At 45.4% G+C, this 21,702-nt stretch overlaps 2 protein-coding genes across 5 annotated transcripts; both read right to left on the bottom strand.

Annotated features, from left to right (window-relative positions):
* Positions 1 to 4,633: 4,633 nt before the first annotated feature.
* LOC147197882 (trace amine-associated receptor 13c-like) lies at positions 4,634 to 5,705 on the bottom strand. Of its 3 annotated transcripts, none has more exons than XM_086123667.1 (2): positions 5,530 to 5,705; positions 4,634 to 5,441 (listed from the first exon to the last, which is right to left on the bottom strand). In XM_086123667.1, the coding sequence occupies exons 1-2, from the start codon at positions 5,703 to 5,705 to the stop codon at positions 4,634 to 4,636; spliced, it is 984 nt and encodes a 327-aa protein (XP_085979793.1). The 3 variants fall into 3 exon arrangements, with proteins under 3 accessions (XP_085979793.1, XP_085979792.1, XP_085979794.1); XM_086123666.1 differs by having other exon boundaries at positions 4,634 to 5,471; positions 5,530 to 5,696; XM_086123668.1 differs by having other exon boundaries at positions 4,634 to 5,442; positions 5,624 to 5,696.
* Positions 5,706 to 18,231: 12,526 nt separating this feature from the next.
* On the bottom strand, positions 18,232 to 19,304 carry LOC147197881 (trace amine-associated receptor 13c-like). 2 transcript variants are annotated; one of them, XM_086123721.1, is made up of 2 exons: positions 19,129 to 19,304; positions 18,232 to 19,039 (listed from the first exon to the last, which is right to left on the bottom strand). In XM_086123721.1, the coding sequence occupies exons 1-2, from the start codon at positions 19,302 to 19,304 to the stop codon at positions 18,232 to 18,234; spliced, it is 984 nt and encodes a 327-aa protein (XP_085979847.1). The 2 variants fall into 2 exon arrangements, with proteins under 2 accessions (XP_085979847.1, XP_085979846.1); XM_086123720.1 differs by having other exon boundaries at positions 18,232 to 19,069; positions 19,129 to 19,295.
* Positions 19,305 to 21,702: the final 2,398 nt, after the last annotated feature.

Here is a 21,702-nt window from a genome sequence, read left to right as displayed (position 1 = left end):
AGGCGCAGCCGAAGCGTTGAGGGGATCCGTTTTGGGGGCCTCAGTATTGCATCCCTGCTTTTTGCAGATGATGTGGTGCTGTTGGCTCCTTCAAACAGGCCTCTCCAACTCTCACTGGAGCGTTTCGCAGCCAAGTGTGAAGCGGTTGGGATGAAGATCAGCACCTCCAAATCTGAAACCATGGTCCTCAGTCGGAAAAGGGTGGAGTGTCCCCTCCGGGTCGGGGAGGAGATCTTGCCCCAAGTGGAGGAGTTCAAGTATCTTGGGGTCTTGTTCACGAGTGGGGGCAGGAGGGAGCGGGAGATCGACAGACGGATCGGTGCAGCGTCTGCTGTGATGCGGACGTTGTATCGGTCTGTCGTGGTGAAGAAGGAGCTGAGCCAAAGGGCGAAGCTCTCAATTTACCGGTCGATCTACGTTCCAACCCTCATCTATGGTCACGAGCTATGGGTCGTGACCGAAAGAACGAGATCCCGGTTACAAGCGGCCGAAATGAGTTTTCTCCGCAGGGTGTCTCCCTTAGAGATAAGGTGAGAAGCTCGGTCATCCGGGAGGGGCTCAGAGTCGAGCCGCTTCTCCTCCACATCGAGAGGAGCCAGATGAGGTGGCTTGGGCATCTGATTCGGATGCCCCCTGAGCGCCTCCCTGGTGAGGTGTTCCGGGCATGTCCCACCGGGAGGAGACCCCGAGGAAGACCCAGGACACGCTGGAGAGACTATGTCACCCAGCTGGCCTCGGAGCGTCTCGGGATCCCCCGGGGAGAGCTGGAAGAAGTAGCTAGGGAGAGGGAAGTCTGGGCTTCCCTGCTAAAGCTGTTGCCCCCGCGACCCGGCCCCGGATAAGCGGTAGATGATGGATGGATGGATGGACCTTATTCTCCAAAAGGAGATCAAAATGGCTCTACATGTCAGACAATTTGCGTTTGTCCGGAAGCTGCTCCATAATATGCATGTACTGTAGCAACACCACTCAAGAGAAGCGCGTCTCAGCAGCCGATAGTCCGCTGCTCTCTGCTGTGTGCGCGTGAGCGCGAGCACGTACTCACGGCGCCGACGCAACCCACTCCACATATTAAAGAAGCTTTGAACTATGACAACAGCTAAGCTAGCCTAGCCGATGTAAAGATGGTCAGCAGACAAGGTTTATGTTTTATGTGACTTTTAATAACAACGTGGCAGAGTCATCAAACATGCAGTGTGCTCACTCACAGTCACTTCCTGGAACTCCCCCTGAAAGGCGGGACCTCTCAATCAACTGGAGTATGACGTACAGTACAAACGTTCATAAAGCACTTCTCATATAATAATAGCCTATTATATGACAGCCGACACGACGCTCGAAGTCAGACGGACACGTTTTTCTATTAATCTGTGTGTTTTCTGTTTTGCCCAAATATATATTTTTATTCGAGTGAGGGGAGGTCTGGCTTGTTTCGGCAGGCGGCATCGGGTCGCCAGATGCACTTACTTATAATCACTGTGTGGCGGGCTTTTGCTGCGTCGACGCCCCCTGGACTGAGTCGACTCTGCCTGGACTGTGTCACTTTTGTTAAATACATCTTGGTCACTCCACCCTGCTCCTCTCTGCCTCCCTGCTTTTTGGGGTCCTCTACTCCACCATCGCGCAAAATGTAACAGACTGATCCGACAAGACTGGACTCCACAGGACCAGAGGCCTGGTCCCACTGCCACCCGCTCCTGTTCCCAGCAAGGCAAGTGTTGCCGTCACCCTTCCGTCCCTTTCCCCGGCGAGGCAAGTGTTGCCGTCGCCTTCCGTTCCTGTTGCTGGTGGCACAGGTTTTACCCCGCCCCCCCGGATGAGCCGCATCCAATCAACTCACTTTTTGGGATGTCTCCCTTGGGGGAGGGGTACTGTTAGGGTGGTTCTGCTTGTGACCAACAGGTGGCACTGTAGGGCTCCTCCTGCAGTGGCACACTGTCATTGTGTCATTAGTTAGTGTTTGGTTAAAAGGACTCCCTGCCCAACCAGTCGGTGTCGGATCATTGTGTGTGTCTCTGTACACATGTCTGTTTTGTTTTTGTCATAGTTTTTTTAAATTTGTTTGTTACTTTGTTTTCTTGTGGCTTTCAGGACTTTGAGTTTTTGAGTTAGTTTCTCCAGTGTACTCCTGTTTGCAGTTTTGTTAAATACATCTTGGTCGCTCCTCCCTACTTTTTGGGATCCACTACTCCACCATCACGCAAAACGTGACAAAAGGCATACAACCTCAACACACTCATTCAACCAAGTCTAAATAAAAATGTATATTTTACTGAGCTTTATGTATACTTATCTTTTATGCATTTAGTCACCAATAGCCAATCACAGCCGGCATCATTTTGCATACTGTATTGTGTCGGTATTGAGCATTTTTTAATGCAGGACACAGTTCAATCGGATGAGTAGAATTAGGAAAAGGAACTGTGCTCAAGAAAACTAAAATAAACCCTTTATTTTATTGGATATTATTTTTTACAGAGCCTTTATGTATCCAAAACGAGTTGCTTTGCTTCACTAGTTTGTATAATTTAAAAATACTTAATAAATCAACAAAATCAAAATGTGGTATGGACCCTGAACATGAAAAAAAAAAAACTTAAGATTTGAAGTAGCTTTTTTTTAAGCGCTGTAAAAATACAGTATGTTGCAAAGAACAGCGTTTTGGATGTGTGGTTCGTTCCTTTGAGTTCTTGAGCTTACGAATTTGTCAATGCATCACTGAACCAAATGTGGAAGTGAGTGGCAGAGAAAGAGTGTGAGTGTGTGCGTGTGTGTGCGTGTGTGTGCGTGTGTGTGCGTGTGTGTGTGTGTGTGTGTGTGTGTGTGTGCGTGTGTGTGTGTGTGTGTGTGCGTGTGTGGGAGAGAGAAATGAAATGGATGAATGCAAGTCACTGTAATTATTTAACTTACTTATCAACAGTCCCCTTCGAAAGTATTGGAACGGCATGGTCAATTGCATCACTTTTGTTGTATATACTGAAAATTATTTTGAGTTTTAGACCGCAAGACGAATATGAGACAAATGTTCGGATTCAGAATTCCAGCTTGTATTTCATGGAATTTACATTTAAATGTGTTAAACAACGCAAGAGAGAGCCCCAGTAGTCGACTGCGGTTAGTGTGTCAGTCTCACAGTGCAGAGGTGCAGGGTTGGATTCCGGCTCCAGCCTTGCTGTGTGGAGTTTTTTTTTTGCAGCTCAATAATCACATAAATCGGTGAGACATTCTCTTTCATATTGGGGAAGAGTGTGACAATTACATGGACATAAATAATGCAAGGGCGGCCCAGTGGTCGAGTGGTTAGCCCGTCGATCTCACAGTGCAGAGGTCGTGGGCTCGATCCCGGCTCCGGCCTTCCTGTGTGGAGTTTGCATGTTCTCCCTGTGCCTGCATGGATTTTCTCCAGTTTCCTCCCACATTCCAAAAGCATGCGTGGCAGGCTGATTGAACACTCAAAATTGACCGCAGGTGTGAGTGTGAGCACAGATGTTTATTCGTCAATGTGTGCCCTGCAATTGCCCTGCAGGGTGTACCCCGCCTTCTGCCCAAAGACAGCTGATATAGGCTCCAGCACGCCCCGTGACCCTTGTGAGGAGAAGTGGATCAGAAAATGGATGGATGGATGGATGTAATAATGCATTTATTCATAGTTATGAATTATTATGAAACATCACAGGTATCAAGTATTATGCATGGTAAAATCCGCATTGCGCAATCAAATTAAAAAGAAAATATCTCCACAACCCGACTTGTTTGGAAAAAAAATAATTCATTAAATCTGTGTCAAAAATACATTTAGGGACACATATAGACATCTCTGATTCAAATTTGCTGTTGACCAGTCCATCCATGCCTTATCTGAACCTCCTTATCCTCACGAGGATTGCAGGTGTGCTGTACATTACATGAGCTGTAATAGTCATCTTACCAGAGTACATAGCCCATGAGTTTTCTTTCTTTTTTTTTCAGTAAAATAATAGAGGACTACCAAACAGCTATACTGTATTAACCCGAAACTCTTACTGCCTTTTATTGTCATACCCATCAGATCAGATGCGGCAAATATTTCATAATGATGAAGATTTTTCGGAGTGCGTACCTTACAAATGTAAAAAAATCCAAGGGGTGCAAAGGCGATATTGACATCAAATCTAAAGAGAAGTAATTTATAGTATCACAAAATAGAAAAAAACGATTATTTGTATGTGGAATCTTCAAGCTGTTGCATTTTTTTCCCTCTGCACACAGCAGAACTGTCGTGCAGGGTGACATAAATAAACATTGAACCAAAACAGATGCAACAGTCAAAATGGTCGAACACACATTATTTTTTTATTTACAGTTCTTTTGGGTTCCTCCTAAAAGACACATTTTGTACTTTCACAATTTTTTTGCTAAATGCTTTTTTCATTCAATAACACGACAAACTCAAAACATTTCAAAGACAAAACAACAGAGGTCTTTCAATGGAGAATGTGTTTGGACCGAGACAACTTGAATTTTGAAAGCATGCACGCTTGTTTCCAGCACAAACCAAATCACTCAATAAAAGACCAATGACTCTCAATACCAAATGATCCACATTTGAACGAAAATGGAGAATTGTTCGATTCTGCACAGCATGCTGGCTTGTCTACATTATGTTGGCCTGGCTGGAATCAGGCTTCAGGATCTGCAGTGTCACTATGATCTTGATGGACCTTCTGAACCAAGGATAGAAAATGGCATAGATCAGTGGATTCAGACAGGAGTTGAGGTAGAACAAACAGATGATAAAGGCTGCAGATGACGCATTGAGCATGACATCCTGGCCAGAGATGGCGATGCAGAAATATGGCATGATGCATGCAATAAACACCACCACCACAACACCCAAGGTCCTGGCTGCCTTCAGCTCAGAACTCTTGATAGTTGTGCTGCGCAATGTGACGATCCCCACGTGGGATCGAGTGGCCCGGGCATGAGACACAGCCACCACAAACAGTCTCACATACAGAAAAACAATGACAGCGAGCGGACCTATGAAGGAGAAAAAGAGGTCCGTCATTCCTATAGCGTACGTGACCACAATCACACACTCACCTACACAAGTGTTGAATTTGCCAGGTTGCTTCAGAGAGTCCAAAAAACAAAGACAGTGGAATACTAACGAAGCAGACCAACACAGAAAAAGACAGATTTGAACTCTTAGTTGAGTCACTTTGATGGGATAACGCAGAGAGTCACAGATAGCCACGTAGCGGTCGACTGATATGAGCACCATGCTTCCTATTGAGGCAGACGTGATCACATAATCCAGAATATAATACACAACACACATCAAGTCACCAAAAAACCAACACCCGTCAAGAAGATAAATCTGAAATAACATGAGGAAGCCCACCAAGAAGTCCGAGGCGGCCAGCGAAAGCAGCAGCAGGTTTGTGGGAGTATGTAGTTGCCTAAACAAAGATAAGCACTTATTATAACCTCTGGATTTGGACATAAGGCAGGACAGTACAAGTTTAAAAAAAAAGCACAATGCATTACTTGAAGTGAGAAATGGAAATGATGACCAGCAGGTTCAGAGTGAAAGTGATGAGAGAGATGGCAGACAGCAGCATGTAGGCGAGAGCGGCGACCGAAGGAGGACGCTGCGTCTTCCTGCAGGAAGTGTTGACGAGCAGAGGGAAGCACAGTGCGTCTTGCTCCTGCATCGCTATCATCAGGGAGAGCAGAAGAGGACTTGCCCCTCAACTCAGACAGCTCTTTCTTCAGGACGATATTCATACCGTCGGTCCATAGCATATGACCGTGGCTACGCCTCTTTTTCCACCGCATCATCATAATCCTCCCATACTTTGACATCAGTACAGTATTCTTTGGGGATCGAAAGATCTCTTGGCCGCTCTCGCTGCAGGAGAAGAAATCACTCATCTCATTCACATCCTCATCAACCCACAACATCCATCTGGAAAATAAATACAATATCTTGGACATGCGCGATTTCCCTCTCCTGTCCACAGTCTACCAGTCACTGCTCCCATCTCTCCCCTGCCGTCTCTGCTCCCTCCTCTGGTCATCCCTGAGCCCTCTCCTCACCGTGTGGCCCGCGGTCTTCACACCGGCACCGCGCCGAGTCCCCGCTCCTCTCTACATGCGCCCCTTCATCGCCCAGCACAAATTCCTCTGCGTCATCCACTCCTTCTCCATCCTCGACCAAACCCTAGCCACCCACGACACCTCCTCATCCCCTGCTCCCCTGTCTACACTAAGACTCAGGATTCCATAGGTAGGAATATTCATTTCTTCAATGTAGTCGCACATTGTTTTTCTGGAGCCACGGGCCCCGACATTCTGGATAAACTTCCCTGCCTGCTGCAGGCACTGCCTGCTTCCATCCAGAGAGTCATAGTCCAGGTGGGAACAAATAAACCTGCCCTCCAACAGTCAGAGCTTACCAAAGCCGACTTTAAGCACCTTTTATATTTTTGGGACAGCTAAGTGTCATGATTCTGTTTGGGACCAACAGGTGGCACTGTAGGGCTTCCCCTGCAGCTGCACACCTGTTGGTCATTAGGTTCTATAAAAGTTAAGTTCTATAAAAGGACTCCCAGCCCGACCACTCATTGTCGGGTCATTGTTGCTCTTTGCTGCTGTCATGTTTGTTTGTCAATCATGTTTAGGTCATGTTTCTGTTATTGATAGTTTTGAGCTTCAGTCATGGGTTTTTGTTTGATACTTTGGACTTTGTTTGTTTAGGATTTAGTTTTCTGTGTTTTAATTAGTGATGGCCAAATGAAGCCCCATGAAGCAATGAAGCTTTGCAGCCAATTGGTTTGCACATGTAGCAAAGCTTCATGGTGCATTATACTCTATGGCACCATCAAGTGGTCCAGAAGCCCAACAGGTCAACAGTGTTAAGAATTCAATGGATATTTGCCTAAGTCAAGACAAGAACAACTTTATTGTCAAATGTGCTGTATACAGCACAGATGACAACGATATGAATGTGCTTGTGTTAGTAATTTAGTGTGTGAACAAAATACAACAAGTGCGAAGGATAATTTGTTATTCCTTTTTATTTAGAAATAATAGCTTTCCCACAGTGGCTGGCTTTAAACGGTTTCTATTTTTGGACAATATTTCACCAGCTTTAGAAAATATTCTTTCACTGTCATGATTCGGTTTAGGGACCAACAGGTGGCACTGTAGGGCTCCCCCGGCAGCTGCACACCTGTTGGTCATTTGGTAATTAGTTGTTTAAAAGGACTCCCAGCCCGAACATTCAGTGTCGGGTCATTGTTGCTCTTGCTACTGTCATGTGTTTTGCTCTTAGTTTCTGTCATGTTTAGTTCATTGTTATGTTTTAGCTTTAGTCATGGTTTTTGTTTGATACTTTGGACTTCGTTTGTTTTGGATTTAGTTTTCTTTGTTTTAAATACAATTCTTCAAATACACCCTGCTCCTCCCTCCTGCCTGCTTTTTGGGGTCCACCACCACCTCGCAATGTGACAGAATGACCCGACCACCTGGACCCCGCAGGTACTAAGGACTGGTCCCTGTTCCACCATGTGCCTGGCGGAGCGCGTCTGCGGCCGACACCCCTTTCCCCTTTCAGGCAGCGCTGGGGATGCGGCTGTCCTGTTTTCGTCTCGTCAAGCCACGTCTACGGTGGGCCGAGCCCCGTCCGCGTCTACGTTGAGCCGAGGCTCGTCACGTGTCTGTTGGAGCTGAGTCGCATTCACGTCGACGACGAGCCGTGCCACGTCCATGCCCACGTCAGGCCGAGCCCCTGTTCACGTCCGGCTGTTCCATGTCCCCCGTTACGTCGAGCTCCGTCCACGTCAGGCCACGCCCAGCCAAAAGGATTGCCGTCGCTTTTGTTCCTGTTCCCTGGCGAGGTGAAGGTCACCGTCGCTTATTATTGTATTTCGGCGAGGCGAAGGTCGCCGTCGCTTTTGTTCTTGTTCTGCGGCGAGGCAAGGGTTGCCGTCGCTTTTAATTCCTGTTCCCCGGCGAGGCAACCCTTTTGGACAACTTTGGGACGTCTGGGATCTGTCCCTTGAGGGAGGGGTACTGTCATGATTCGGTTTAGGGACCAACAGGTGGCACTGTAGGGCTCCCCCGGCAGCTGCACACCTGTTGGTCATTTGGTAATTAGTTGTTTAAAAGGACTCCCAGCCCGAACATTCAGTGTTGGGTCATTGTTGCTCTTGCTACTGTCATGTGTTTTGCTCTTAGTTTCTGTCATGTTTAGTTCATTGTTATGTTTTAGCTTTAGTCATGGTTTTTGTTTGATACTTTGGACTTCGTTTGTTTTGGATTTAGTTTTCTGTGTTTTATCAATACACTTCTTGAAATACACCCTGCTCCTCCCTCCTGCCTGCTGTATGGGGTCCACCACCTCGCAATGTGACATTCACAAGGCACAGATGAAGCTGGGGTGCAGAGAAATGTGAGTGCCAGTTTATATAAATTTGGGAAGGTATGGCCCAGTTTCTTTGGCTCTCCTTGCTCTCATGCAAGGCTCTATAATGCCTCAACATAGATGAGGTGTTATTGTTGTATACAAGTTCCCTTGCACACAACAGACACTTCACCTGTGAAATAACAATAGTTAGACAAAAGAACAAGTGAAAAGCTGCATTGTCACATTTATATTAATGGAGTTTTTCTCCCTTACCTTATTGGAAGCAATCAAATCAAAATGTTTCCATACAGGGGAGTATCGCCTTTTTCACGCAGGTTCCATCGCAAGCAACGGACACGGCTCGAAAAAAGATTGCACTAGTTGCACTGTTGCCCACAGGTGTAAAGAGTGCAGGAGCCCGAAATCCACAAAATGTGAGATAACAGGCGATCGCCATTGCGTTTTGCAACCTATTTATACCGTAGTCTGTACTGTGTTTGCAATACATCGGACCACTCACAAAGCGTTCACGCGATTCAGCCGGCCAGCGGGGCTTCACACGTCATCATTTCCGGGTTTTGCCGAAATGAAGCGAGCCTCGATGCAAGCTGTTTCCCCTCTATTCTTGTAAAGAATAGAGGGGAAACACCCCTCCCATTACTCGACACAAGCTTCGGAGCCTCGACCCATTTCGTCCCATCACTTATTTTAATACAATCTTTCAAGTACACCCTGCTCCTCCCTCTCTTGCCTGCTCTTTGGGGTCCACTACCACCTTGCAAACATGACAGAATGACCCGACCACCTGGACCCTGCAGGTAGGAAGGACTGGTCCTATTCCACCATGTGCCTGACTGAGCACGTCTGCGGCCGACACCCCTTTCCCCTTCAGGCAGCGCTGGTGATGTGGCTGTCCATGTTTTCGTCTCGTCAAGCCGCGTCTACGGTGGGCCAAGCCCCGTCCGCGTCCACGTTGAGCCGAGGCTCGTCACGTGTCTGTTCGAACTGAGTCACGTTCACGTTCACGACGAGCCGTGCCACGTCCACGCCCACGTCAGGCCGAGCCCCTGTTCATGTCTAGCTGTCCCATGTCCCCCGTTACGTCGAGCTCCGTCCATGTCAGGCCAAGCCCAGCCAAAGGGTTGCCGTCGCTTCCTGTTCCTGTTCTTTGGAAAGGCGAAGGTCGCCGTCGCTTTTGTTCCTGTTCTCCGGCAAGGCGAAGGTCGCTGTCGCTTTTGTTCCTGTTCTCCGGCGAGGCAAGGGTTGCCGTCGCTTTTAGTTCCCGTTCCCCGGCGAGGCAAGCGTTTTGATCACTTTGGGACGTCTGGGATCCGTCCCTTGAGGGAAGGGTACTGTCATGATTCTGTTTGTGACCAACAGGTGGCACTGTAGGGTTCTCCCTGCAGCTGCACACCTGTTGGTCATTATGTAATTAGTGCTCCCAGCCCGACCACTCATTGTCGGGTCATTGTTGCTCTTTGCTGCTGTCATGTTTAGGTCATGTTTTTGGTCATGTTTCTGTTATTGATAGTTTTGAGCTTCAGTCATGGTTTTTGTTTGATACTTTGGACTTTGTTTGTTTAGGATTTAGTTTTCTGTGTTTTATCAATACACTTCTTGAAATACACCCTGCTCCTCCCTCCTGCCTGCTGTTTGGGGTCCACCACCACCTCGCAAACGTGACACTAAGTCTGTTTTTAACAGTGGTCCCCTTCCAACTTGGCCACGGCTCAGCTTGTTTTAGCAGAATGCTCAGTCTTCACACCTGCCTCCAGTCCTCTCATAGAGCCCACAACGTTGTTTTTATCGATAACTTTAACTTGTTTTGGGACTGCCTCTCATTTTTAAAAACTGACAGCATCCACCCCAACAAATTGGGTAGCCGCATGCTAGCAGTTAATTTACAGCACACTGTCCACTCATAGCCACGTGATTATTTACATCACACCCCCTGCCCCCTTCTCTTCTTCTACACTACCATCTCTTAACCCTGTTTCATGTGGAACCCCCCACCCCCTCCTACTGGGCCCACATGTCATTACAAACCTCAGCTACCAGTTTCCTCATTCACTCTATCACAGACAAACATGTTTAATTCTGCTAACAAGGGCATCTCCATTCCACCCAGTCAAATGATCAGCTCATCAGCAAGCTCTGTCGAGGCCTGAAACGATCATGAACAATTGAATCAGGTGTGTTGGAGTTGGGAGGGATCAAAAACACTCAGGACATGATTCTGGAGGAACCGGAGTTCGGCAGAAGTGGAGAATGGTGTGCCTGTAAATACTGTCCGTAGGGGATGTGCAAGACATTGACATCATTGGTCCTCTGACAACAGGTAACCTGCTGTTTGGATTTGGCAGTTTTATGATCCATCACAAAATTTAGCCGACGGGAGAAGTTTCATTGGAAGGAATAAGATGACGGTCTTTCTGGAGCATGAGGGGCGGGTGATCGACACTTAGACTCGTGCGTTGAACAAACTCAATCGCAAAGTGGATTCGGTTTTGGAGTCTCATCGCAAAATGGAAAAGAACCAGGAGCAGTTGGCGGCCGGCCTTGAAAAATTGAGGATTCGGCTTATTGACGCCATTGAGAAATTGTAGATGACCTGTTCCCAACATACACCAACAATAATAGAAGATGGGGACGGTGCTCTGCTCACCGAAAAGACAGCAGTAACCAGATGATGGACAGAGTACTGCCAGGAACTTTACAATTTCACAATAAAACCCAACATTAACATAATTACCGACGCCACAAAGACTACCAGCAAAGATGCCGACGCGCCAATACTCCAGGCTGAAGTTGAGGAGGCAGTGTTGGATTGATTATTTTTAGTCATCATACATTCGCTTATGCCTGACATGATAAATTGATTATGCTTGCAAAGAAGAACGCTTATGCTTGCAATCATTAATTGACTATGCCTGCAATGAAGAACGCTTCTGCTTTTAATAAAGATACATTCTTTATTATATACTCACATTTTATCCATTATATACTCACTTTTATAATCAAGAATGCTTGGTGCACTGTGTGGAAGTTTAGGGACGCAACCACCTTTCCGAGGACGTGGTTGGGAAGAGATAAGTGTTAAGACTAAACAGTGAGCAAGGGTGAACAGTGAATGGAGCCATCAACACCAGCTGCGGCGTGATGTTTTTGTGACAGTTGCACACATGTACGTAATTTGCACTCACATACACACACATAGTCAAACAAGTTCAGTGTGTGTTCAACAGCCCCCACCCTTTAGGTTGGACACACCTATGTAGTAGCTTTCCCAATAAATGAGGAGGTGAAGGGGGAGATCGTTAGAACTGAAACCGAACGCTTCTCCTCGTTCCCTCCTGGTACCAGAATTGAGTCTCCTGTCTCCTCCTTGTGTTTTATTCCTGAGTGTCAAATTGGACCAACCTGACAGGCAGTAAAGAGCCTGAAAATTGGCAAATCACCTGGCATTGACAACATTCCTGCAGAGCTTTGGAAACATGGAGGGCATGAGACAATAAAAGTACTCACACACATCTGTCAAAATATCTGGGGAACCAAGCAATGGCCCCAAAAATGGACACAATCTCTCGTTATTCCCATCCCTAAAAAAGGGAACTCAAGGCAGTGTCAGAACTACAGGACCATCAGCCTGCTCTGCCACGCAAGCAAGGTGCTACTACGGATCATCCTGAATAGACTAAAGCGCAAGGCAGAGGAAATCATTTCAGAAGAACAAGCAGGATTCCAACCAAAAAGGAGTACCACGGAGCAGTTCTTTAACATCAGATTACTCATCGAGGAAAACCTCCGGCATCAACATGACCTTTACCACAACTTCATCGACTTTAAAAAAGCCTTTGACCGTGTGTGGCATGAGGGGCTATGGCAGGTGCTCCGAAACTACAATTTTAACAATAATCTCATCCAGGTCATCCAATCACTCTACACAAACTCAAGTAGTGCACTTCTCATGAACAACACCATGGGAGAACTTTTCAAAACATCAATCGGTGTCCGCCAAGGAGGTCTTCTGTCCCCTGTCCTATTCAATGTCTTTCTGGAAAACATCATGGACGAGGCCCTTGAAGACTTCCACACCTCCATATCCATCGGAAGAAGACCCATCTGCAACCTCCGGTTCGCTGATGACATAGACCTTATGGGAAAAAGCGAAGCTGAACTCCAGGATCTTACCACCAGACTGGAAGAGGTAGCGAGTGTCACATTTGCGAGGTGGCGGTGGGCCCCAAAAATCAGGCACGAGGGAGGAGCAGGGTGTAGTTGAAAGATTGTATATTGATAAAACACAGAAAACTAAATCCTAAACAAACAAAGTCCAAATTCTCAAACAAAAATCATGACTGAAGCTAAAACTTAACAATGACCAAAACCTGACTGAAACAAACATGACAGCAGCAAACAGCAACAAACAAACATGACAGTTGCAAAGAGCACCAACAATGACCCGACAAGGAGTGTTCGGGCCGTAGTCCTTTTATAGAACTAATTACCTAACGACCAACGTGTGTGCAGCTGCAGGGGGAGCCCGACAGTGCCACCTGTTGGTCCCAAACCGAATCATGACAGCGAGGGCTTACGGCATGGAGATAAGTGCAGAGAAAAGCAAGATACTGTTAGGGAGGGGCCAGCCAGGCAGCCTCCTCAGCCAGGGTGCTCTGCACCTCACACCTGAGACTCGTCAGCTCATCACCCACCTGTTGCCTATCTGCTCGTTTGGACTGGTACAAATTGACTCACAGACCATTCCCCAGTGCAAGTTCGTGCCGTCACCACGCCAGTGGACTCTGTTGCCGTCTCCTGCAGCTTCTTGTTCCTTATGTGGACATTTCCTTGTGGACTCCTCATGCTTCTCCCTGAGTGACTTTGTGAAGACTCTTAAATAAACTACGCCAAGTGTTGACTTCCACGATACCTGCCTGTTGTCGTGCTATTGGGGTCACATCCAAACCCTAACAGATACTGGTCAATAGCCACAATAAAACAACACCAACAAACATCACATTGAACGGGCAAACCCTGGAAGTGGTTAAGGACTTCAAATACCTTGGGTCCTTTGTGAGTGAGGATGGCAGCTCCACAAAGGAGATTAAAGCAAGAATAGGCATAGCCATGACAAGACTGGCCAGAATTTGGAGGAGCAATACCATCAGCTTCACGGTGAAGGTCAGGCTGTACAAGTCCCTGGTACTCTCCACCTTACTATACGGCTGTGAGAGTTGGACACTCACAGCAGACACGGAACGCAGGACTCAGTCCTTTGAGAACAAGAGCTACAGCAGGATGCTCCATATATCTTACAGAGAACACCGGACAAATGACTGTCAGACAGCTAGTCACCACCCTTGCTGGAGAACAGGAGCCTGTACTGTCAACGGTAAAACGTCGCAAAATGGCCTGGTATGGCCACGTTACAAGGCATACCTCGCTATCCAAAACCATCCTACAGGGGACAGTGGAAGGGAAGCGGAGAAGAGGCAGACAGAGAAAGTGCTGGATGGACAACATCAAGGAATGGACTAACTGCAGCTTCCAGACCCTGCTACGAACAGCTAAGGACCGAGAGTGCTGGAGATCCCAGACTGCCCAGATGTCCACCATGGCACCCCTATGGCCTCTTAGGCCATGGGATGAGTGAGTGAGTGAGTGAGTGTTCCCAACAGCTGATATCTGGACTTTTCCCTGGTTAAAAAATACACTTGGATGCTAACCTTCCTACAGCCCCTTACCCTTCCTTGTGAAGGCAGAGACTGGTATACCAAGGACATATCCACGGATACACACCCACGATAACAATGCGCATACACATACACCCCAGTCACCACCTTCATTGGATTTCAATAATAATAATAATAATAATAGATTTTATTTATAAGCGCCTTTCAAGACACCCAAGGACACTTTACAATAACAAATAACACAAAACAATACGGGTTGAGCAGCGGCAGCCAAAACGCGCCAGCGTTCACTCAACCCGAAAGTCAGAAAGAAACAAGGGAGGGAGAGGGGGAGAAAGTTTACTATATATTCGTAGTTAAACCGGGATCCATTGTGGGGGGGGGGGGGGGGGGGTTACACAAAGAAGAGTTCTGGACCTATTGAAGCTTGTGAAGGGATTTATAAGGGAGATCACAGAGTAAAGAGTTGCAATAATCAAAAGAGAAAGTGACGAGACGATAGTAAAAGTTGGAGGCAGTACGGGTGGTGAGGGAGGTGTGGTTGATGTTGCGTAAATGAACAGAAACTGACTGGTTTATGTTACGGACATTAAAAGGAATGATCGTATGGTGTCGAGGATGAGACACAGACTTTTGACCTGAGGGGAGGGGAAAACTAAGTGTCGACCTTTTGAGATGGATGATGAATTTGATTCCATGAAGTTTGAGATGACCAGGGGTTAATAATTTCTAATCAGCAGGAGGTGAGAGAGGAGACTGGGAGTGAGATGTTGGGTTTCCAGGAAATATAGACTGAGGTGCCCTCCCAGAATACATGAAAGAGATTTATGAAAATTAGATTACAATGCTTAGAATCTTAGACTAGAGTACATTTTTGGAAAATGAGGCTGATGGGGAGGATGTACATAATGAAGACTAAGGGCCCCAGGATGGAGCCCTGGGGCACACTCGAAGTGACTGGTGAGATCACAAGTAACTGAACCCATGTTTTCCATCTCGTCATTGCAATACGACAGCCGATTACGTCTTATTATATTGCAATCTCAGTGTCATTGTCAACAAGGAGCATTTATTCATGGTTAAGGTTGATTATACCCTCTCCCCTCATGACGTAACTTGACTGATCGAGCGTTTCAATGGTCTGAGCTGCTAGTCAGACTGCTTGTGTCGTATCCCCCCGTGCCTCCATCCATCTTTCCCATTCACTACATATAACGTCTCAAGATTTGTGGTATATGTCTTTTAAATGCACGCTGCATGTGCTGAGGGTTTTTTTTCTCATTCACTAACCATTCAAGGAGAATAGTTAGTCTGTCGTTTTTTTCCCCTCCTCTTCTGGATTGTTTTCATTTCACATCTACGATCTACACGGCGCGGAACAGTGACACACCAGGCTTCCCGTTCTGCCTCCCTCCGTTGGTCATTGTTTTTGTTTATTTTTCTCTGGATGGGTTGTAACTGAGAAAGCGTGTTTTACATACAGTACTTGGCCAATAAATCGGATTCTGATTATAAAAGAAGGAGCGAAAGAGTGGAGAGGACCATCAGAGAAAAAGAAGGGAAGAAGAGGAGAAGGCCTTTTATTTTCTATATCGTTTTTTTTTTTAATTCCAGTAGTTGAGATGAATTACAGTACCAGTATGTTTATTTTCAGAGTTGTGCTCAGGAGCATAAGATGATAAGTATTTACTTCATCATAGATCATCTATTGCACAAGGGTCCCAAGTCGATCGTGCGAGGGGGGTAGAGGGGAAAAAAACCAAACATTTGTGTGTCTGTGCATGTTCGTAATATATTTTTTGTGTTCATGCACACTGCACCCTAATAATCACATCAGTCTCGCTTTCACAAAAAGTATATAAAAAAAGTTGTGCTCAGGAGCATAAGATGATAAGTATTTACTTCATCATAGATCATCTATTGCACAAGGGTCCCAAGTCGATCGTGCGAGGGGGGTAGAGGGGAAAAAAACCCCAAACATTTGTGCGTCTGTGCATGTTGGTAATATATTTTTTGTGTTCATGCACACTGCACCCTAATAATCACATCAGTCTCGCTTTCACAAAAAGTATATAAAAAATAAAATAAAATAAGCAGGTCATTTTTAACCTACGGTGGCGCGTGACCTACATCACCGGAGGTTGTTCGCGCTTAGCAGTCTGCAATTGCAGCTTGCGATCAGAGCTGTTGCGATGTTGCCTTTATTATTTATTTATTTATTTAAATTATTATCCGGCAAAGTGCATTTTGTGTACTATTCACTGATGGCACTCGCAAAGAAGGGGATTCTGGAGGGTTGAAAGAAGCATTTTATAACTGCACGCGTGAAATACGATAGTTAATAGGCTGCAAAAGTGAGTCGCACGCCTCCACGTCAGGCTGTTGCTCATCACAGAATGCGTGTGTAAGTGCGTGCCTATGCGCACATGCGCGGTAACGGGTCGAGCGCAGGAGGTTGGTTGATCGAAAAGTAGATTTTCGGTCAAAAACGTTTGGGCACCCCTGATCTAAAGCATACAGTATAGAGTCCCTCAAAAACTAGATTTTGACACGTGATCGACTGCCTCCAACATCCATTACATTATTTTATTTTATTTTTTATTTTTTTATAAGTAATGAGGCAGCACAGTGTTCGACTGGTTAGCATGTCTGCTTTACAGTGCAGTGGTGCAGGGTTCAATTCCAGATCCCGGCCTTCCTGTGTGGAGATTCCATTTTCTCGACACAAATTTGTGGACTGTATTTTATGACATATCAGAGTAACTGAAAACCAAGACAAGAAATTTCAGACTTTAGATTCTTCTTAGAACTCTGACACTTAAAACTGAACACATTTGAATGTGTCTAACGGAACGGACACAAATCACATTCTCGGGAAGTCACATTTATTGAAATTTTCCTCTTGATGTGAGGCAGCCAGGGGTGTGGGCTGGCCACCCCTGGCCACCAAGGAGCTCCACCCCTGGTTGCAGCACACCTTGCTGTGTACAGTGGCTCCACACAAATTCATGGTTTGGCTTTTTAAATTCATCTATTCATCTTTTTTTTTTTTACATATCCACACTTCATGCACGTTATTTTCAGCCAGTCCCTCACTTGTTTTCGTGGGGTTTTTTTTCGAGATTTTTTTTTCTTCACTTTCCCCGCCTTATTTGGTATTCATGGTTAGGCTATGCTGCAAATAGTGGGGGGTTACTGTGTCTCTGTGGAGTGTTGAATTTACTCAATTTTATTTTGTCAAGCGGCTGCACTCAAAAGAATCATCTGGATTTCCATACCGTACATTTTTGAAGTAGATGTGTGTCGACTTACAAAATGTATCTGGATCCAGATGATTTTATTTCATGCAAACACTTGAAATAAAATTGAGTAAATCCAAGAAACTTTCCCAGAGTTTATTAGCCTTATGGTGTAAGCAGTCAGGAAAAAACTAATGAAGAGTAATTTTTCACTTTATCTTCATTTATAAAACATCTCCATTATTTCCCATTGTATGATCACCCGATAGATCTGTTACTTGCCATTACTTCCCTTCTGAGGTGGCATCATAAAGAATATTAAGTCCATAGTATCATAAAATATAGAAACATATTATATCGGTGAGGAATCGACTGTATTTTACAGGATAAAATGCATCTGATTGCTCAAAGCAAACTTAGGCATTTCTAACTCTTCACATAGCAAAATTGTTTACAGGCTGACATAACCAATTATTGAACCACAACAGATGCAGAAGTCAAAATTGTCGGTATTGCATGATTTTTTCGGCCCCCCCTCGTTCTTTTGTACCACTCCTCCCATAATATACTTCATGTGATGGTGCTTTCACACTTGCATCCCAACTTATTTCATGTGAATTTTATTTTTTGCATGATGTTTTTTGCTCCACATTGAAACAACAACACTCCAAAATCTACAAGTCTTTGAGACAAAACAATGAAGATCTTTAAAATGTGAAAGAGAATGGCGAATGTGCTTTGATGTGGACAGCTTGAAAGCATGCACGCTTGTTTGCACTACAAACCAACTCACTCAATAAAAGACCAATAACTCTCATGGTAAAATATCAAATGATCCAAATTTGAACGAAAATGGAGAATTGTTCTATTCTGCGCAGCATGACAGATGACAAGCACACTGGCTTGTCTACATGATGTTGGCCTGGCTGGAATCAGGCTTCAGGATCTGCAGTGTCACTATGATCTTGATGGACCTTCTGAACCAAGGATAGAAAATGGCATAGATCAGTGGATTCAGACAGGAGTTGAAGTAGAACAAGCAGATGATAAAGGCTGCAGATGACGCATTGATCATGACATCCTGGCCAGAGATGGCGATGCAGAAATATGGCATGATGCATGCAATAAACACCACCACCACAACACCCAAGGTCCTGGCTGCCTTCAGCTCAGAACTCTTGATAGTTGTGCTGCGCAATGTGACGATCCCCACGTGGGATCGAGTGGCCCGGGCATGAGACACAGCCACCACAAACAGTCTCACATACAGAAAAACAATGACAGCGAGCGGACCTATGAAGGAGAAAAAGAGGTCCGTCATTCCTATAGCGTACGTGACCACAATCACACACTCACCTACACAAGTGTTGAATTTGCCAGGTTGCTTCAGAGAGTCCAAAAAACAAAGACAGTGGAATACTAACGAAGCAGACCAACACAGAAAAAGACAGATTTGAACTCTTAGTTGAGTCACTTTGATGGGATAACGCAGAGAGTCACAGATAGCCACGTAGCGGTCGACTGATATGAGCACCATGCTTCCTATTGAGGCAGACGTTATCACGTAATTCAGAACATGATACGCAACACACATCGAGTCACCAAAAAACCAACATCCGTCAAGAAGGAATATCTGGAACAATACAAGGAAGCCTACCAAGAAGTCCGAGGTGGCCAGCGAAAGCAAAAGCAGGTTTGTGGGAGTTTGCAGTCGTCTAAACAAAGATAAGAGCTTATTATTATCTCTTGATTTGGACATAAGGCTTGACAAGTACAAGTTAAAAAAAATAGTACAATGCATTACTTGAAGTGAGAAATGGAAATGATGACCAGCAGGTTCAGAGTGAAAGTGATGAGAGAGATGGCAGACAGCAGCATGAAGGAGAGAGCGGCGACCGAAGGAGGACGCTGCGTCTTCCTGCAGGAAGTGTTGACGAGCAGAGGGAAGCACAGCGCGTCTTGCTCCTGCATCGCCATCATCAGGGAGAGCAGAAGAGGACTTGCCCCTCAACTCAGACAGCTCTTTCTTCAGGACGATATTCATACCGTCGGTCCATAGCATATGACCGTGGCTACGCCTCTTTCTCCACCGCATCATCATAATCCTCCCATACTTTGACGTCAATATTCTTTGGGGATCAAAGAGACTGAATCACAGCTTGACTTGCCAAACTGACCAAGTACAATCTTTCTGTGGATCATCTTTGCGCAATCAAATCATATCCATATCAGCATGGACAGTCTGTTCATGTGCTTGTGTTAATGGGATGCCACTGAAATCATTCACCATGGGAGACCCACAAGGTTCTGTTGATTTAAAACCCGTTCCCGGATGTTGACAACCCTGTTCTCGAGCCCTCTTGGCATCAGTTGTTGCAAACTTTTATGTGACATGTCACGGAGAAAAGGTCAAAGAACCGTTGGGCACGTGCTAAGTTAGCATTGATGTTAGTACGTCGTCTGTGCGCCACGATGGTAAACATCAAATTAGCTAACGTGCGGGTGTGGGCACTCACATGTACACATACACAAGGATGAAAGGGCTTTTGAAACCCATTTCAACGTTTTTATTCGATTGTATAAGTTCGGTTCGGATGGATTTATTAATGAGGCATCGTAGTCAGTCTCGCTAGCAATGCACTCGGTGAACTTTCTTGAGATGACCAAAAGCTTATATCCACATCAGTCGATGTGCTGCATGCTGGACGACTTTAATACCTTGGGCTCTTATTCACGAGAGTGCTGCTTTGTTGAGCCAAGGTACCCGTTTCACATAAGGTGGTAGGCGGAGGTCAGATTTCATGCATTTGAAGATACCGTAAATAGCATAGCTCGCAGTTTTCAATAGCATTCATACTTGCCTGCAAATGTGGAAGCGGATTCTTTCGCTCATATCTCGTGTTTCGCCACGTAAAATGAACATCAACAGCTGAACGTTGCTTTCACCAACAGCTGTTGCATATCTGCGTGAAATTGGCTAAAGTTGTAGCTTTGCGCACGATTGGTTCTATTGACATGCTGCTGCGTTGCCCACACGTTTAACAATCTTTTAAAATATGATTTTGAAAAAATGTGTAAGAATGACAAGTACCAACAAACAAAATATCTTTAATTTAAGAGTCTCCCTGTGCGTCCAACAGGGAGACTCTTGCATTCGGGTAATCTTGAGTTTGCACCACTGGCTGTTCCAAATCGGTTTACTTGGGGAGCAGAGCAGGTGGCAGGTTCACTTGGAAAAGAGATTCTAATCCCTCCCCACATGCAAACAAAGCACATGTACACACTCACACACCAACACACACATATGCAAACACACGCATGCATGCAGATATTTCAAATTCAGGTTTCATTTATTTTGCATTCCCTGGCAACTTTTATGCATGTCACGTGAATAATGTTAAGCACGAGACCAGTCTATGTATGCTATAATAACAATGGTGAACTCAGGCTGCCACAAATGATTCTTTTGCAACTCGTCACCGATAATAGTTGCAATTAGTAACATGTAAATTGCAGCATATTGCTCCAGCAAGCAGCTGCTATTATATAATTATTTTTAATTTACAGCCCAGATTTTTAAAGGTATGTTCAGGTACAAATTAAAAATAAAGACAATTAAGATGATAGGCATGTCATGTAGACAATATAAGGAACACTTCCAATAAAATGTTGTATTTCGTTTTGATAGATTCATTGTGAATGGTAGGGGTGGCTATTGGAGCATCAAGGCATTTGGTAAAGGTGGCTGCTGCCACACTTTGCCACGCTGTAAAACCGCCTGTGGTTTGCACCCATGAAAAAAAAATGATACCAAGCCATTAAACTCATGCGTTGATTTAAACACTTTTTTTCAGATGTGCAACCATGCAGGAAGGAGGCGAAGATCTGTGCCTACAACTGATGGAGGTCCTTCTGTCATTACCATGGCCTGGGCGTAAGTGCTGAGCAGTTGACCACCTCTCCTTTGGGGCTCAGCAACTGCACAACCACCCCAACTTGATTCTCCTGTCATTGGTCATACTTGGGTAAAATACAAACAAACAATGTTGTAAACCCTTCAATCAGTACATTTGCTTGACACACATTTGCACACTCATGAAATCCGATGATACCCTTTTCAAGATGGAAACCACAATTACAAAAATGTAAATGTGACATCAAAATATGCAATATAACTGTGGTGATTCGGTTTGGGACCAACAGGTGGCACTGTAGGGCTCCCCCTGCAGTTGCACACCTGTTGGTCATTAAGTAATTGGGGCTTTAAAAGGACTCCCAGCCCGACCACTTGTTGTCGGGTCAGTGTTGCTCTTTGCTCCTGGCATGTTTGTTTGTTTGCTGTTCCTTTGCTGCTGTCAGGTTTGTTTCGGTCATGTTT

Source organism: Hippocampus guttulatus, chromosome 11 (assembly GCF_054856545.1).
Source record: "Hippocampus guttulatus isolate MCC_2025c chromosome 11, RoL_Hgut_1.0, whole genome shotgun sequence".
Taxonomy (NCBI): Eukaryota; Metazoa; Chordata; class Actinopteri; order Syngnathiformes; family Syngnathidae; genus Hippocampus; species Hippocampus guttulatus.
Note: the sequence above shows the minus strand (reverse complement) of the source record. Positions and strands in the feature narration are given on the sequence as shown.

What these genes read in the sequence shown, in the direction of transcription:
- LOC147197882 (XM_086123666.1), bottom strand. Translation starts at nt 5,696, where the DNA reads ATGCAGGAGCAAGACGCACTGTGCTTCCCTCTGCTCGTCAACACTTCC. An exon ending in ATTTCCATTTCTCACTTCAA is followed by an intron (nt 5,472 to 5,529) that starts GTAATGCATTGT and finishes GTCCAAATCCAG; the next exon opens with AGGTTATAATAAGTGCTTAT.
- LOC147197881 (XM_086123720.1), bottom strand. Translation starts at nt 19,295, where the DNA reads ATGCAGGAGCAAGACGCGCTGTGCTTCCCTCTGCTCGTCAACACTTCC. An exon ending in ATTTCCATTTCTCACTTCAA is followed by an intron (nt 19,070 to 19,128) that starts GTAATGCATTGT and finishes GTCCAAATCAAG; the next exon opens with AGATAATAATAAGCTCTTAT.